Source organism: Rhynchophorus ferrugineus, unplaced genomic scaffold, assembly GCF_030347505.1.
Source record: "Rhynchophorus ferrugineus isolate W39M unplaced genomic scaffold, kcgeb_rfMv2 rfM8, whole genome shotgun sequence".
Taxonomy (NCBI): domain Eukaryota; kingdom Metazoa; phylum Arthropoda; class Insecta; order Coleoptera; family Curculionidae; genus Rhynchophorus; species Rhynchophorus ferrugineus.
The window spans coordinates 25,952,536-25,968,704 of NW_027472587.1; the positions used below are offsets into that span (position 1 = coordinate 25,952,536).

General features: G+C 31.3%; 4 protein-coding genes across 4 annotated transcripts; 2 read left to right on the top strand and 2 right to left on the bottom strand.

Annotated features, from left to right (window-relative positions):
* Nucleotides 1-3,878: 3,878 nt before the first annotated feature.
* On the bottom strand, nt 3,879-13,093 carry Gle1 (Gle1 RNA export mediator). Its single transcript, XM_076411897.1, has 6 exons — nt 11,774-13,093; nt 11,355-11,719; nt 10,936-11,306; nt 8,305-8,377; nt 5,910-6,297; nt 3,879-5,158 (listed from the first exon to the last, which is right to left on the bottom strand). Exons 1-6 carry the CDS (start codon nt 12,961-12,963, stop codon nt 4,003-4,005), a joined length of 3,543 nt encoding a protein of 1,180 aa, XP_076268012.1. The 5' UTR covers nt 12,964-13,093; the 3' UTR covers nt 3,879-4,002.
* RfC38 (replication factor C subunit RfC38) lies at nt 7,589-8,906 on the top strand. Its single transcript, XM_076411137.1, has one exon. The coding sequence runs from the start codon at nt 7,677-7,679 to the stop codon at nt 8,733-8,735; it is 1,059 nt and encodes a 352-aa protein (XP_076267252.1). The 5' UTR covers nt 7,589-7,676; the 3' UTR covers nt 8,736-8,906.
* LOC143200628 (transmembrane protein 179) lies at nt 8,826-10,384 on the bottom strand. Its single transcript, XM_076411142.1, has 6 exons — nt 10,361-10,384; nt 9,999-10,191; nt 9,802-9,945; nt 9,585-9,746; nt 9,303-9,535; nt 8,826-9,215 (listed from the first exon to the last, which is right to left on the bottom strand). Exons 2-6 carry the CDS (start codon nt 10,106-10,108, stop codon nt 9,160-9,162), a joined length of 705 nt encoding a protein of 234 aa, XP_076267257.1. The 5' UTR covers nt 10,109-10,191; nt 10,361-10,384; the 3' UTR covers nt 8,826-9,159.
* LOC143200630 (cytochrome c oxidase assembly factor 1 homolog) lies at nt 10,430-10,909 on the top strand. Its single transcript, XM_076411145.1, has one exon. It carries the CDS (start codon nt 10,430-10,432, stop codon nt 10,832-10,834), a length of 405 nt encoding a protein of 134 aa, XP_076267260.1. The 3' UTR covers nt 10,835-10,909.
* Nucleotides 13,094-16,169: the final 3,076 nt, after the last annotated feature.

Here is a 16,169-nt window from a genome sequence, read left to right on the forward strand (position 1 = left end):
TATGTCTTTTCAATTCGTGTTTCTGCCTAAAAGCCATCGAACACTGATCGCACTTGAACGGCTTATACCCGCTGTGAATCAAATTATGCTCTTTCAAGTTCTGCTTCCTCCGAAACGTCTTACCACACAGCATGCAAGAAAACGGATAGATGTCAGAGTGGACCCGTTTGTGGACGTAAAGCGATGAACCCTGCCTAAAAGACTTCCCACACGCATCGCAAGTGAACGGCCTCGAGTTCGTATGAGTGTTCACGTGTTGATCTCTGGTGTTTTTATTTTTGAATACCATCGGGCACGTGGGACAGGCGAACCGACGCAAATTGCGATGGTACTCGTTGATATGCCTGATGAGGTTGCTGTTGAGCCTGAAATTCTTGCCGCAGAGATGACAACAGTGCCGATTGACCTTCGTATGAATCGTCCGATGTCTCGTCAGGTTGTAACACTTTTGGAAACTCTTATCGCAAAAGTCGCAATTGTATTGCATCCTTCCCGACGCCAGCTTCACCTTACAACTTGCGGGTACGACATTCATGGAGTCCTTTTTTAGCTGAGGCACATCCTCTTCCGGATGATGCAACCTCGCGTGTTTTTCCATGTCGTGTTTTCTCGAATAACTCTTCTCGCAATACGGACACTGAAACTGTGTATTGGTAGGTATGTCACACTTTCGCCTTCGGAACTTTACTGGCGCCAAGCCGTGTTCCTGTCGCTGGTGTTGCTTCAACGAAACCGGACGGTCGTAAGCCTCATCGCAGATGTTGCACAAATACTGGTTGTCTTGGTCTGAGTCTGTAGACGTGCGCGCTTTTTCTGTGATTTTACCAGGGCTTGAAACGAGAATCTGCGTGTCTGTACAGGCCGGTGCTAAGGTCGTTTTAATCCTGGAAAAAGTTCGGTTTCAATTAGATTTAGTCTACACTTCCTGTTCTATATTAGTGGTTGATTTAACTAATAATAATAAGGCTGACAAATAAATACAGAATGTAAATATACAGATAAAAATACAGAATGTAAAGTTAAATAGAGTCTATTCAAAATAGCAATGAACTCACGTCATCTCAATTTATGACGTCAAGACATTTAACTTTAACTTTGAATTATATGTATACTGATTATGTTTACATTGAAAAAAAACTACTAATTTATTATAAATTTCATAAATTTAATTACGAGTAACACTAACATCAAGGTGTATGTTTTTCGGTGAATCCAAAATTATATTATCTTTTTTTTTAAATTTTAGTCATAATGTCCATACTAATACTTAGTGCAGTTGCAATACAATATAAATATTCCCAATAAAAACCCTAGAAGTTTAACATTTAATTGTATCAATATTTAGCTCTTTAACGCATTTTAGTAGTAAGAACGAGCCCCCACGGTGTATGTTTTTCGGTGAATCACAAATATTAAGCAGAGATTTGAAATGTATCAAAACAAGCACAGCGATAAACAATGTTTGAAAAACTTTGCAGATATTTGACAACCGAACAACTTTTGCAGGCTGATTCTGGTTACATGCTCGGACGTATCAAACAGCATGGCGTCTCCTTTTAACTAGAATAAAACGAGAAGTACACTATGGTTGCTTTATATAACTTTATATAAGGAGATCGCCTTCTATGTGTCTACTTTTGAGAAAACATTTTCAAACATTTTTTATATATATAGTCATGATATATATAAGACTAGTTTGGTGCATTTATTATATGCATGTATTTGGTAAGGGCTGGTAAGATAAGCGCTCAAACGAGACATATTTTAGTCATAATTGCAATATTTTCTTTCTCCCACACTCACTCATGCAAAAGTCCATGTAGCTTCGCCGATTCGACTTCACTGCTTCAGTGCTAGATGCCACTTTATTCTCCAATATTACTAATCCCAAACCATTGAACTCGCGCGTTCTAAGTGGATCCCGTTAAGATTAAAATAGCAGGCGATCCGTTAGTTGTTAACACTTGAAACTTGAATATCATGTCTGTGAAGTCTTCAAACAATTTAGAATTATCCAAATACGCCTATTTTCCATTACCAACAATAATTACATATATACATAAACTACAGTAATATTTCTACCAATTCATATTATATTCACTTTGAATAAAATTCATCACACTTCTCTAAAAAACTATAAGTGATAATCTATTAAGATAACGTTATCTTCCAAAGTGAAATTAAAATGTTTGCTTACAGTAAGTTTTTCATAAATAAATCTATAATTTATTTAATTAAATTATACATATAAATATCATAGCAAACATTTTGTTTTATAACTGGACTAAACTATCCGTTTTCCACGTAATAAATAATTTGTTTGCTTTTGAATCTTTTTAAAACAATATAATATAACTTATATCAAGCTATATGTAATAGATATTTTATAATTAAGTACCACACATAATTATGTAAAATTATATTAGAGCATAGTGAAGATGTACACAACACTTCCGACAAAACGCAAATAAATTATGAAATAGTAAAATTATAACCAAAATTGAAGACGAAAATTTAATGAACTTGGAAGGCAAAATCCTCTTTTATTCTGGATAAAACAATTGTTTCAAAATTGAAGGATTTATAGTCAATAAAAATTATTTCAAACAAATCTTCGACACGATGTTATCATAACAATAGATTTTAATAAACTTACTTAGCAAACTAGATTAATATTGTGTTAGTAAAGAAACATATGTTAAAAAGAGGGCGAAGAAAAATTTTATTTCAGTCACTTGGTGTACCACATTTGTTATAGAAAATGTAAAATTAAACCACAAACCACAATAGTTTTTTCCAAGAGCCCACAAAATACCGAACAAAAGCTGCAATTAAAAAAACATTCTATAACAAGTATAATCACTAATTAAATAAAAAAACATGTATTTTTAAATCGTGTTATATTAGAAAAAATAAATAGGAACATACAAAAGATATATAAAACTGAGTATTATATATTTAAATACATTTTGCTGTTAGGATGTCTCAAATAAATTGTAAATAAAGACTACTAGGCTAATATTACTTTATAGGTTAAAATTACTTAATAATTTCAAAAAAGGTTCAAGTAGCAAAAACACATATTAAAAGTTTTTTTGCTAAGATGTAGCAGCAGGTATCTACTTTAAGTGAAAGTGTCATCTCCATTTTAATCTTCTTGATACATCCTGTACAAAAACTTTAACGTTTTATAATGTAAATGTTCCTTTATAACGCAAACTATCAATAAACATTATGCAATAGCATATACGTTATCAAATATCATATAAAACTTAAGTAAACAACTAAAACAGATCAAAGTTATTTTTAAAAGAATTTTGTTTAGAACAATTTTAAAGAATAATAAAAACATATCAAAATATAATTTTAATCATCTCATGATTAAATATCACAACAATAGGAAACGTTTAAATACCCAATCATAAATATGAGGTTGACAAGTATATTGTTACTGAAAATAGGATAGGTTAAATTATAGAATCTAAAGGCAAAAAAACAAAAATTATTTTCATACATACTTAATTTTGATGAATTTACAAAAAAGAATTTATAAATGTTTCATCTGTTTTAGAACCATATGATAATATGATGTATCAAGTCAAAGTTTTTATTATACCCATATTTTAAATAACAAAGATACCGTTTTACATTAACAAATTATGAATTCAAATTCTAAAGCATAATTTTAATTCGTGATCAGTTAAGTAATAGTTGAATAAAAATGTATAAATATATTATACAAAAAATATACAAAAAATAAACACTTATTAAAAAAATATTAGCAAAATATTTGCCTTGCAACATAGCACAATTAAGATTGTATTAAACAGTTGACAACTTTTTAAAATAATGACTATGTAGACATTCACAAAAACTGTATGTCTATGTAATAAGTACATAAGATAAAAAAACATATATATAAATAATAAACGTTTAACAAATAGAAAAACTACACAACACAAAACAATTCCATAAAATGGAATTATATAATTAGTAACTATATCACAAAGTTTTAACAGTCTTACAATCCACCAAGTTCTTTATTGAATCATCTATCATTTCGTTTGGATTCTCTATTTGATGATTCAGCTTTAAATGGTTCCGTAAATACCTTTTTTGCCTAAATGTCTGAGCACAAATCTTACAACTGAAGGGTTTGTCTTCTGAATGCACCAGTTTATGCCTCTTCAACTCGTACTTAACTCGAAACTGCCTGCCACACAGTTCACAAGGAAATGGTCTCTCTCCAGTATGTTTGGTAACATGGGTAAGCAATGACTGTTTGGTACGAAACTTTTGCGAGCAGTCCATACATTTAAATGGAAGATTCGAACTATGCGATCGATTATGAACAAAAAGGGACGCTTTCTGTTTAAAGGCTTTTCCGCAAAGGTCGCACACGTATGGACGTTCGTTAGTGTGAATTCTCCGATGCTCTTCCATATTGCGTTTAGTAGAAAAAAACCGACCGCAAATATCGCACTTATAATTCTTTATTCGCTGATGTGTCTCTTTCAGATGCCTAACCAGACCTTGAGATACTCGAAACTGCTTTCCACAAAGATCACAAACGTATGGGCGTTCGCCGGTATGTATTCGCATATGCCAAATATATGTATACATGGAATGAAGGCTCTTACCGCACTCTTTACACTTATAAAATACACGATCATCCACAACCACTTTAGCCTTATTCAATAGTTCTTGGTTGATCTTCTGTTGTGACCTATTAATTAGAAGCTTGACGGCACGATGAGTTGGTCTTTTCATAGGCGGCGAATTAATTTCTTTCATAACTTCTTCAACATTAACATCACGATGACTATCATTCAAATGTTGTAATTTATCCAATTCTGAACCAAAAATCTTTGAGCATAAATGACATACCGAACCTTCATTGTCTTCACCACCATTTTCGATGTTCCTTAAAGTCAATATACCATCCTTTGCTGCTGATTCTCCTATGACAATATCTTTTCGGACACTGATGTAATTGCTAATTTTATCTGGCTCCAGTCTGTGATTCTCAGATGCAAAGAATGAAGGATATTGATCACTGGTAGTGAAGGTAAACTTTAGATCAACTTCATCATACATTCCTGTTCCCTCATTTAAACCACTGAACAAATGTGGAATTTTGGAGAATGATGGCGTATCTCTGTAAAAATTGGTGATGTTGATTTTTTTGTCATGATACTTTATTAACAATTCCAAATAGTAAAGATACAGCGCCATTCTTAAGTTATTTATACTCCATTTCAGTGCCTCTGATCATCTGCTGTACATGACTCTCATTAATACTCATATCACCACATCACCAGAATGACTGCACGTAAATTAAATGTCATGAATTGAATGTCTTTTACTATCCAAACATATTAAGCTATGTTACCATATAATTCTATTTTCAATGTGTATTCTATTCTACAAAGTGCACAATAAATAAGATATGTACACTAATTAAAAATATAAATCTTACTCACTTTCACTAAACAAATACTTAAAAATAATTTAGTATATCCTAAGAATTAAGACACCTTATTTCAATAATTTTGTATTATGTAGTGCATTGTATCTTTACTTTTTAGAAATATTTATAATATTAACATATTAATATTAACATATTATATATTAATATTAACATTTTGTTATTAACATCATAAACTAAAATGTAATAATTTTATGGCTAATATGTTTTGTGTACACAACATTTTTACAAAAGTTAATTATTTATACATACTCATAAATAAATCAGAAATAAAAAACAAATATTCAATACAAACTCATATTAACAAATAATTGTTAATATCAGGAAAATATTTAGCCCTCAACTGTTAATGCTAATAGAAGTCCCACAAAACCAAACGTGACCATTTTAAGAATATTTTAAGAAAATAAGGGGTACTTACAAATTATCTGCCGTGGTTCTTGAAATATCGACCTCTGCTGGTGTATAAGGTACATTTTCAAACTGCTTGTGAGGTAAGTGGTGGGACCTTAGTCTTTTATCAGCTTCTGCACTTATTAAAACCAAATTATGCCAAGCTAGTATTGTAGAAGTACACTGCCAACAACACTGCTTTGGTAAATTATCAGTACTGGTGACTTTAATTGGCAAGTATAAATTAATCTTATTAGCTAAATCATTAGCTATTCCATCTTCACTAAATATTTCAATCCTTCTATCACTTTCATTGGCACATATTCTGCATACTGTCTGTATATTCATCATATTGGAAACTTGAGACTCTATTACATTAGGTAAATAAAATATCTGAGCTGTATCACTCATTTTTCCTAAAAATATTAGATATTAAGAAAAAAGTAATTGGAGGTTAATTGTAATATATAATAGATTGAAAATGCTTTATACATACAAATGTTGTAATACTGCATTAAAAAATTCTCGCATTTTCTCTACATAAATTACTTTGTTTCATTTAACATTTACCGAAAAATTACTTTCAAATAAGTTCACCTACAACGGCTATTTCTGGAGAATCATAGCCGGTATTCGCGAAACTTCGGCAGTTACCATCTAATTTTGCGACGTTGCCATCTACAAGCTATAGAGATTAGGGATGTCGGCCATCAAGAGAAATAGCGATATTTCCTTATTTTTTAAAATATCATTATTTCCTTATTTTTAAAAATATCGATATTTAGTTTTCAATATTTAAAAAAATTATGGATACATTGGAGAAAAAAAATACTGATATTATTTTGCAATATATATTAATATTTTTAATAAACTCTTACAATAACATTTAAAATTAAGCCCACTTTAAAAGATTTATTAAAAATAATTAAATTGTTCAAAAATATCGATATGTTAAAACACTGCCTGTTGATTATGTAGTAATTCCACAATATTAAAATAGAACAAAAGCATTGGGGGTGTTAACACCTGGACAGATTATATCTAAAGAACAATCCACTTCTAAACAATCAGGAAATTCCTAAGAGTGCACCAAAGGCTGAGGATTATTAGAAAAGAGTTAAAAATATGAGTGCAGCCAAACTAGCTGGTGAAATTCTAATAGATTCTATGTAATATATAGTCCGAGATTATTTAAGCGATGTCCTTTTGGAACGATATAATAATCATCAAACAAACCGATTTAAGTCACATGGATTTGAATTGCATTCCTTGCCTCTATTGAATAAATTGAGAGAGGGGTTTCTGTGCTATATTTGCATATCGAACAGATGTGATCAAGAAGCAATGAAGATGTTTCTTAGTGCCATGCAAGATATATTATTGAGTAATTTTCATATAAATAAATAAATTATATTTGCTTCATTTTTTCAAAATTTTTTAAAAATACTTCTTAAATATTATAAAAAAAAGCCTTTTAATTATTTTCTATAAATATTTAAAATTGGTAGTTAATTTTAAATGATTCGTGCATTTTGCTACTTAATTTTAAAAGTTTATTAAAAGCATGGCAACTTTTTAAAATACTTAGAGAATATCGAATTTTTTTAACCCGATATATCAGAATTTATATTTTTTCTTTAAAATATCGATATATTTTCTTGAAAGCCACTAGAACACCCCGACTGTATATACTTAAGGAAGATGTTTTCCCCTCCTAACCTAAAATAATTTACCGCCTTAGTAGTTTAAACAGAGACGTGTATTGTTTATTATTCAAATTGTTATATCGCAAGCTATGAGTATGTTATGGGTGGATAAATATAGACCTAAAGATTTCTCAATGCTGGATTATCACATTCAACAGTCGCAAGAATTGAAAAATCTTGTCGAGCATAGTGATTTCCCCCATTTGTTAATATATGGCCCCAGTGGAGCCGGAAAAAAGACTAGAATAATGTGTATTTTAAAAGAATTATTTGGGCCAGGTGTTGAACGACTAAAAATGGATAATGTCACAGTTGTTACTCCTAGTAACAAAAAGGTTGAAATTGTTACAGTTAATAGCAACTATCATATTGAAATTAATCCTTCCGATGTTGGCATATATGATAGAGTAATTATTATGGATTTAATTAAAAATATAGCACAGACACAACATATCACCACTACCAACAATACTAGAGATTTTAAAGTAGTTGTTCTGACTGAAGCAGATAATTTAACAGTTGATGCCCAACATGCTTTGAGAAGAACTATGGAGAAATATTCAAGCAATTGTAGATTAATTTTATGTGCTACATCTTTGTCACCTGTTATCCCTGCAATTCAATCTCGTTGTCTTCTAATTAGAGTTCCAGCACCAAGTACTAAGGAAATTGCTACTATATTACAGACTACCTGTAAAAAAGAAGATGTTAGTTTGCCACTGTCATTTGCTGAAGAACTTGCCAAGGTATGTAATGGTAATTTACGCAGAGCTTTATTAATGTGTGAAGCCTGCAAAGTGGAAAATAACAGTTTCCAAGATTATAAAACAATTCCCCAACCAGACTGGAAAGTCTTCATAACAAAATTAGCAGATTTCATTATCCAGAAGCAAAGTATTCAAAATATAGTACGAATCCGTGAGCAGCTCTATGAACTGCTGACAAATGGAATACCACCTGAAGTGATTTTCAGAAACTTAGTTGAGGCTTTAGTTTTAAAATGCAATGAAGCAGTTATTCCTTTTTTGGTTCAAGAAGCCGCTATATATGAATACAGAATGACCCAAGGAAATAAACATATTATACATTTAGAGGCCTTTGTAATAAAAGCTATGTGTTTATTTAGGAACAAATCTAATACTCAATAAGTTTATTTTATTTTGCCTAAATTTTTTTATTAATTCTTTTATAAATCTTTTTATCCTGTATATCTTCAAATTGTAAGTTCAAAAAATAACTTTTTGTACTAGTTTAAGTTGATTTATTTACAACTAACCTATAATACAAGCAGTATTTCATTAAATGTTATAATTTTTACATATATTGTTGATTTCTGTCACTACATTCTAATATCACAATACAAAATTTGAAGAAACAAACGACAATATAATAATTATAGGACATTAAATCCTATATTTATTATATTTGTTAGAACCACTTTTGCTTAATTGTTAATGTTACACTTCACAAAAAATTGTTAATTAACTGGTAAACAGTATGATGGATAAACAAAGATATATGTATAATTGCATATATAATAAGATATGGATAATGTAATATATTATGAGATAATCACTCTGCAGTTGCAGTTGATTGAGTACTGCTTGATTCTCTCCCCAAAGAACTACCTATAACATAATTAACACATCAGCATTACATACGGATTTAAAATTATCTTACTATTATATTTGTACAACAAAATGTATTAAACTCACATGGAGAATCAGCTTTTTCATTAATTAATCTTTGCCTCTCACGGAACATTGATACTCTAATATTTTCCAATTGGTGGTATTTTAAAAGTTTCAATAAAGCACACACAGACAGGCCAACCCATGTTGCAAATGAACCCCATATTCCAAACTGAGCTGTTCCTAACTCAATATAGAAATTTTTTGTATTTATATTATCTTTATGATCGATATCTTGTCCAGCTGCGAATTCACATCTACAATATTGTTTATAACAAGTTATTTAAACAAATAATTTATGCTTACGATGGAAATCTTTGCGTCATATTTTCACACCATGCCATAAATCCAAATGTAATCATACAGGCAGCTATGATTGTCATAGCACTTAAAAAAATTCCCGAGATAACATCAATAAAAGCTGAAAGAAAACTGCTATCTGTTCCTTTGTATAGAAATACGGATAATCTACAAATATAAATCACAAATATTTACATATAATAAAGATAATATATAGAATTACCTATATATCTGTATAACTGCAACAAGACATAGCATGACACCTACAAAGATTGTATAGTTACAATAACCCTGTGAGGCCCAATGTACATCCAATTGTCCATCAGTTTCTTGCCAAACACCCGTTGAAAATAATAAACAATGTCCTCTGTAATAGATAAAGGACAATAACAAGAGCACTTTACACACAGAACTACTTACTTAAAGTCATCTTGTTGTAAACTCATAGGAACGACAATGCATAAGGATAAAATAAAAGCTATAACATATCCTGCTATTTGACTTAATAATAGTATATTTGTTAATGCCATTTTAAAAGACCCACAGCATTTATCGACACTCCTATAGAAGCAAAAAGGTATTTCTATAAACAATGACAGCTATAACAAAATACCTACAAAACCAAGGTCAAACGTAAATAAAACATTACACATAAACAACATGATATGCTAAAGAAATCATATTTAATAAAAATAGGATCTAATTTATTTTTCTATTTATATATAATATAGCCTGTAATTATACATATACGGAAAACGACCCTGGTATACTATGATACTAACCTCAAAAAGATGTACCTTTAACGGGACAATTTTATTCTCTACGGTTATTATAACGAAATTAGAACAAAAATGAATGTAAGCAATATGACATTAGTTAAAATTGCGGCAGTTGGAGGTGTTGCTACTGTTACAATGGGATTTATGGCTAGGAGCAAGATTGAAAGCAACATTAAAAATAGCCCCATTTGTAAAGAAGCCCTCAAACTAGTTAGAACGCACCCACCAGCGATAACTTTACTAGGAGAACCTATTAAAGCTCGCTCTATTGATATTGATGATCGAGAAAAGAATAACGTTCAAGAAAACAAAGCTCATTTTGCAGTACCTTTAAGAGGCTCGAAACAAAAGGGAACTGTTTATTTTTGGGCCACTAGATCAAATCTAGAAGATCCATGGGCTGTCACAAAAGTAGAACTAGAAGTTGAAAATGTGCCTAATAAAAGATTGATAATAAAAAATGTGGAGAAATCCTGATAAATAGATCAATAATGAGAACTAATTAAAAAAATAGTTGTATATTTAGAATAAAACCATGTCAGTCTTTAAATATTCATAGATTTTTATTCTATAGGTCACCACGAAGCATCAGTAAGATATTTTTCATAACCAGTGGGTTTATTAAAATTCTTAGTTTCCAAATATTTTGTCAAAAGCATCTCCAGTCTTGTTGCTGCGCCCCCTGTACAGTAAGTTTTTTGACACTTAGGGAGAAACTCTTCTATTATTGCCCTTAGCACTTTTTTAAATATTTTTCCATATCGTGCATCCATTTCAAAGCCTACTGTTTCCAAGAATGTGTGCAGAGCTGTTGCTGTAATATCTGTTTGAGGCTGTAATCTTAAAAATGAAGAAAGCCATTTCCATCCTCTTTGAAGATTATATGGTGATGATGGTTGAGTTTTTTTAGGTTTAGTTACAAGTAATGCGAAATACAGTTTCATGATGCCTAAAAAATAAGAATGTAATATAAACCAACAGACACAATTAACATTACCTGTCATCCTCTTTAAAAATTTATCCTGTTTTTCAATTTCACCATCTGTATATTGGTAACCTAACTTCTTGTAAAATTCTTCATCACTATCTCCAAGTTGCTTAGGAATGTAATAGGGTACTAGATATGGACAAAGCTTATAAAAATATCCTAAAATAAGTTTCCCAAAGTCTGGAAAATCATTCCAGAGAGATAATATCACAGATGCATAACAAAATGCTGATTCAGGATTAGCAGAAACCATCAAGTCACCTTGCAAAATAAATTTCTTTGCTAAGAGATCCATACAAAAAGCGATACCTTGCGGATGCCTCGCTGCATTCACTTGTTGATTACTAATAATAACTGTTTCGCCAATAAGTAACCTGTAATATTAAAATATTAATTTCTCATAATCTAGCAAAAATTAAACAACATACTTATGGAGTTTTTGATACTTGTCGGTGATGTGGTCAGGACTCAAATCTGATAATGAGTTAACAGGGATATTAACAGCTTTTTTCAAATCAAACCTGAAATTTTTAAGAGAGCTGTCATTTTCAAGTTGAGCGAAGGATTCTTTATATTTTTCAAGAAAATCCATTATTTCTGAGTACAACTGTACATCATTTAAGTTAATATATTTTGTTAATTTATTGTAATTGCTATCTTCATTTGTCTTATTATCAATGATTTTCTCTTTTACTTCATCAGTTAGTTCAGATGGTTTAACCACGTCTGATACAGGAGGCTGAATAACATCAGATTTTAACTGTGCATTATCTTTGGATGATTCTTCAGGTTTAATTGTATTTTGTGCTTCTTCACTAATAATTTTCTTTATCACAGTTTTAAAGTCAACAATTTTAGTTAAAATATCTTCAGATCTGTGTACATCTTCTTCAGATAAATTGAAACTGTTGTCATTTTTGATTTTACACTTATCAAGAATAGAGCCCATTTCACTTGGCATAGTTTGAAATGAAGTTAAATCAAATTTTCCTGAATTTCTGACCAAAAAGCTGTTCAAATTATCAATACCTTTTAATATCTCTATTAATTCTGTCCATTCTATGTAGAATGTATGTTGATTTTTCTTAATTTGATCAATTTGTTGAAGAATTTTCTTCTTTTGCCTCTCTTGTTCCCTAAGTTGTTCCTGCTTTTCTCTCATTCTTAAAAATGCAATCTTAGTCTGTTGTGAAATTAAAGCTTGTTGGTTTGATTGCTTAATATCAAATTGTTCACTAGCTTGTAAAATATTTGATTCAGTTTTTTCAACATTTTCAACCAGATCTTGCTTAGTTCTTTGCCAATGCTCCATTCTCTGCACCTTTTGTAATTCATCAAATTGTTTGAACATAGAAAGCCTATTGCTTAAAGCGTTTTGAACTTGCTCCTGTCTTTGTGGGTCTAATACTTTCAAAAGTTTCATTGTAGACATCTGATTTACCATGATTGTATCAACATCGCAAACCTTACAATTTTCATTAAATCCTTTGGTGAGACTTTCTTTGGGTGATACACTTTCTCTATTATTGATTGAATTTGGACCAATTGTTACTTCATTGACTAAAGGATTTACTATTCTTAGCTTCTGGGCAATTGACTTAAATTTATCGGCTTCCATAACTAACGATTCTAACTAAAAACACAACTACCGAATTAACTCTATAAGTAAAAATTTATTGTAGGTATTTGTATATACAACTTTTTTATTCGATTGTACAACATAATAAAACATAACCACAACACTAACCATATTTATGACTTCTTCTTCAACCTTGTAGAAATAGTTCAAATGTATCGATTTGATCCCTAATCAGTGGTGTGCGATATTTTATAAATTTTTGCAATTATTTTTTAAAATTGTGAATGATTTCAGAACTATTAAATACACTTATCGGAAAATATATTTATAGGTATAATTAAAATTTTAAACCTAAAAATGTAATTAAGTGGTTCAGAACTGTTTTATATAATATTAACAATATTAAATTATGTTATAATAACAAAGCAATTAAATATTGATTTAAGTGACGCTGGTCTACGTTCTTATAGATTATTTCCTGTCATAAATTATTTGGCTCAAAAGCTTTTTGCATACAGAAATAAGACATATATCCTTATTTTTTGCGGTCGATTAAAACATTTTCAACTTTTTATAATAGAGTAAATGATATTATGAAAAAAGATGTGTTAATTTGAAAAAATAAATAATTAATGAATTTATCAATTTCAATAAATTGTTCTTCTGCACTTTTTATTTTTTTCCGTAAATATTTATTACTTGAATAATTACGAATGTCCAAAGGGATAGTGATATTAAGTTATGTTGTATCAATGGAAAAGCAAAATTGCCACAATTGGTCCCAACATCAGATCTACTATGCTTATTAGTTTCTGGGATGGGAAATGATTCTAGCCACTTATTGGCCAACATTCCAAAAAAATATAACATATCACAGAATGATTATTTCCAACGTGTATTGTACAGGACAATTTCATGTCCACTTTCAAGGTATTATTCCATAAAAGAATTTTTGTGACATACAAATGAATATGAAAAATAAGTTAACAAAACACGCATTTTTTATGCAGGTAGTCTATTCTTATAGAAACCTTCCATTTATTATTTATTGTGTTAATTATTTATATTTGTCATCAGACCTGACAAAACACCTGCTTGTTATCACGTGAAATGGTTTAATCCACCGTTAATCGACGAAGTGGCTATTGTATAGAAAAAAATGCAAAATAGATTTAGGTGATACAAAATTCACCAGGTTATCTAATTAAAGATGCTTCAGACTCTTCTTTTTTCATAGAATTATTTAATTATATTGGTGATTGTATGCATATGATCTGTAGTTTACTGTTTCTCTCTGAAAACAGGTTGATGTGCTGAGATTCTGGTACTATTTTCTGTTACTGGCTTCACTTCAACTGGTCTGGCTTAGAACATGTACTTATGTACATGTTTTAATCTAAACGAGCAAATGCATAAGTTTTACATGTCTAGCGTAGGAGCTGCTTAGAATCTGTCCTGTAACGAAATCATATCCAGGAGCATTTTTAATGAAGATGATACTCCTAATTAACGTTAAGTCCCCGCCTTAACACATAGATGGCGCTACTATAATTAAACCCATATGTTTTTTAGTTAGCTCTAACCCTCAAAAGATGCGTGTGTAAATTTGACAACCGTTGGATCATTAGTTTGTGAATTATAGCATTTTGAGTGAAGCAACTTTTGTTATTGTGAAAAAATGGATAAAAAGGAATTTCGAAAATGTTGATAAAATATTGCTTTTTGAAGGGAAAAAATACAGTTGAAGCAAAAACTTGGCTTGATGCCGAGTTTCCGGACACTGCCCCAGGAAAATCAACCATCAAGGAGTGGTGAAAGGTGAAATAAGCACCGAAAACGGTGAACGCAGTGGACGCCCAAAAGAGGTTGTTACCGACGAAAACATTAAATAAAATCCACAAAATGATTTTGAATAACCGTAAATTGAAACTGAATGAAATAGCAAACACTCTAAAGATATCAACTGAACGCGTACATCGTATTATTCACGAAAATTTGGGTATGAGAAAGGTCTGTGCAAAGTGGATGCCGCGCGAGCTCACTTTTGACCAAAATCAACGATGAGTTGATGATTCGGAGCAGTGTTTGAAGATGATCAAGCGTAATAAACCCGAGTTTTTGCGTCGATATGTGACGAAACATGGCTTCATTATTTCACTCCGAAGTCCAATCGACAGTCATCTGAGTGGGCTGCACACGATGAACCCGCTCCAAAGCGTGGAAAAATGCAACAGTCGGCTGGCAAGGTTATGGCGTCTGTATTTTGGGATAAGCATGGAATAATTTTCATTGACTACCTTAAAAAAGGAAGGACCATAAACAGCGATTATTACATAGCGTTATTAGAGCGTTTGAAGGACGAAATCGCCGAAAAACGGCCGCATTTGAACAAAAAGAAAGTGCTGCTTCACCAAGACAATACACTGTGTCACAAGTCAGTGAAAACGATGGCAAAAATATATGAATTGAGCTTCGAATAGCTTCCTTATCCACCGTATTCTCCCGATCTGGCCCCCCGCGCCAATTTTCTGTTCTCAGATCTCGGGGCCGGGGACTTTTCAATTGACCTGTTAAAGGGTTTGGTTTTTGGGAACATCATGATCTACTCTAGACCAATGCCTTTAAATACAGGCAGAATTGGCCGATAGTAGATTGATTATCAGAGAAAAACTGTTAAAGTTAAAACAACTTTATTTACGATAGAACTTATAAAAATTAGACGGTTATAAATAGTTAGTAACGACAATCTTCAACTATCAAGTAGCACCAACTGTGCACTGCCTTGACCAGTTATTTAAGTATTCTTGAAAGTTCGTGAAAATTTGATTAACGACTATGTGAAGATTGTCTCTAGTTGGACCGATAAATGGCATTTTATCCTATATTGCTCCTCCCTTGGATACCTTGTACTGAGAAAGTAGACTGGCTTAACTCTTCTTCTCGCAACCTGATTAGTGATTATTTCTACGGAAGACTTATCCAATAGTGATTTGATTGTCTCGTTAAAGCTTCAGAGAGAGACCGCTTTCCCACGGATTTCTAAGGGCAATACGCTTCTCGATATATATCTATTTATTTACACCATCGGAGGTCTTTCAAGGGGTTGAAATGTTAACGAATTCCATCTGGCTCTTGGCGTCTGCACACTCCTTATATCCAGTGTCTTGTTTGGTCCCAGATACGCCTGGTTTAAATACCTAATTTTTACATATCCTTACAAGATGGACCAAATTAGTTGATCTAAA

What these genes read in the sequence shown, in the direction of transcription:
- LOC143200630 (XM_076411145.1), top strand. Translation starts at nt 10,430, where the DNA reads ATGAATGTAAGCAATATGACATTAGTTAAAATTGCGGCAGTTGGAGGT.
- Gle1 (XM_076411897.1), bottom strand. Translation starts at nt 12,963, where the DNA reads ATGGAAGCCGATAAATTTAAGTCAATTGCCCAGAAGCTAAGAATAGTA. An exon ending in TTCTTCAGCAAATGACAGTG is followed by an intron (nt 6,298 to 8,304) that starts GCAAACTAACAT and finishes TAATATTTTTAG; the next exon opens with GAAAAATGAGTGATACAGCT. An exon ending in AGAACCACGGCAGATAATTT is followed by an intron (nt 5,159 to 5,909) that starts GTAAGTACCCCT and finishes CAATTTTTACAG; the next exon opens with AGATACGCCATCATTCTCCA.
- LOC143200628 (XM_076411142.1), bottom strand. Translation starts at nt 10,108, where the DNA reads ATGGCATTAACAAATATACTATTATTAAGTCAAATAGCAGGATATGTT. An exon ending in TTACAACAAGATGACTTTAA is followed by an intron (nt 9,946 to 9,998) that starts GTAAGTAGTTCT and finishes TATCTATTACAG; the next exon opens with AGGACATTGTTTATTATTTT. An exon ending in ATGACGCAAAGATTTCCATC is followed by an intron (nt 9,536 to 9,584) that starts GTAAGCATAAAT and finishes ACAATATTGTAG; the next exon opens with ATGTGAATTCGCAGCTGGAC.
- RfC38 (XM_076411137.1), top strand. Translation starts at nt 7,677, where the DNA reads ATGAGTATGTTATGGGTGGATAAATATAGACCTAAAGATTTCTCAATG.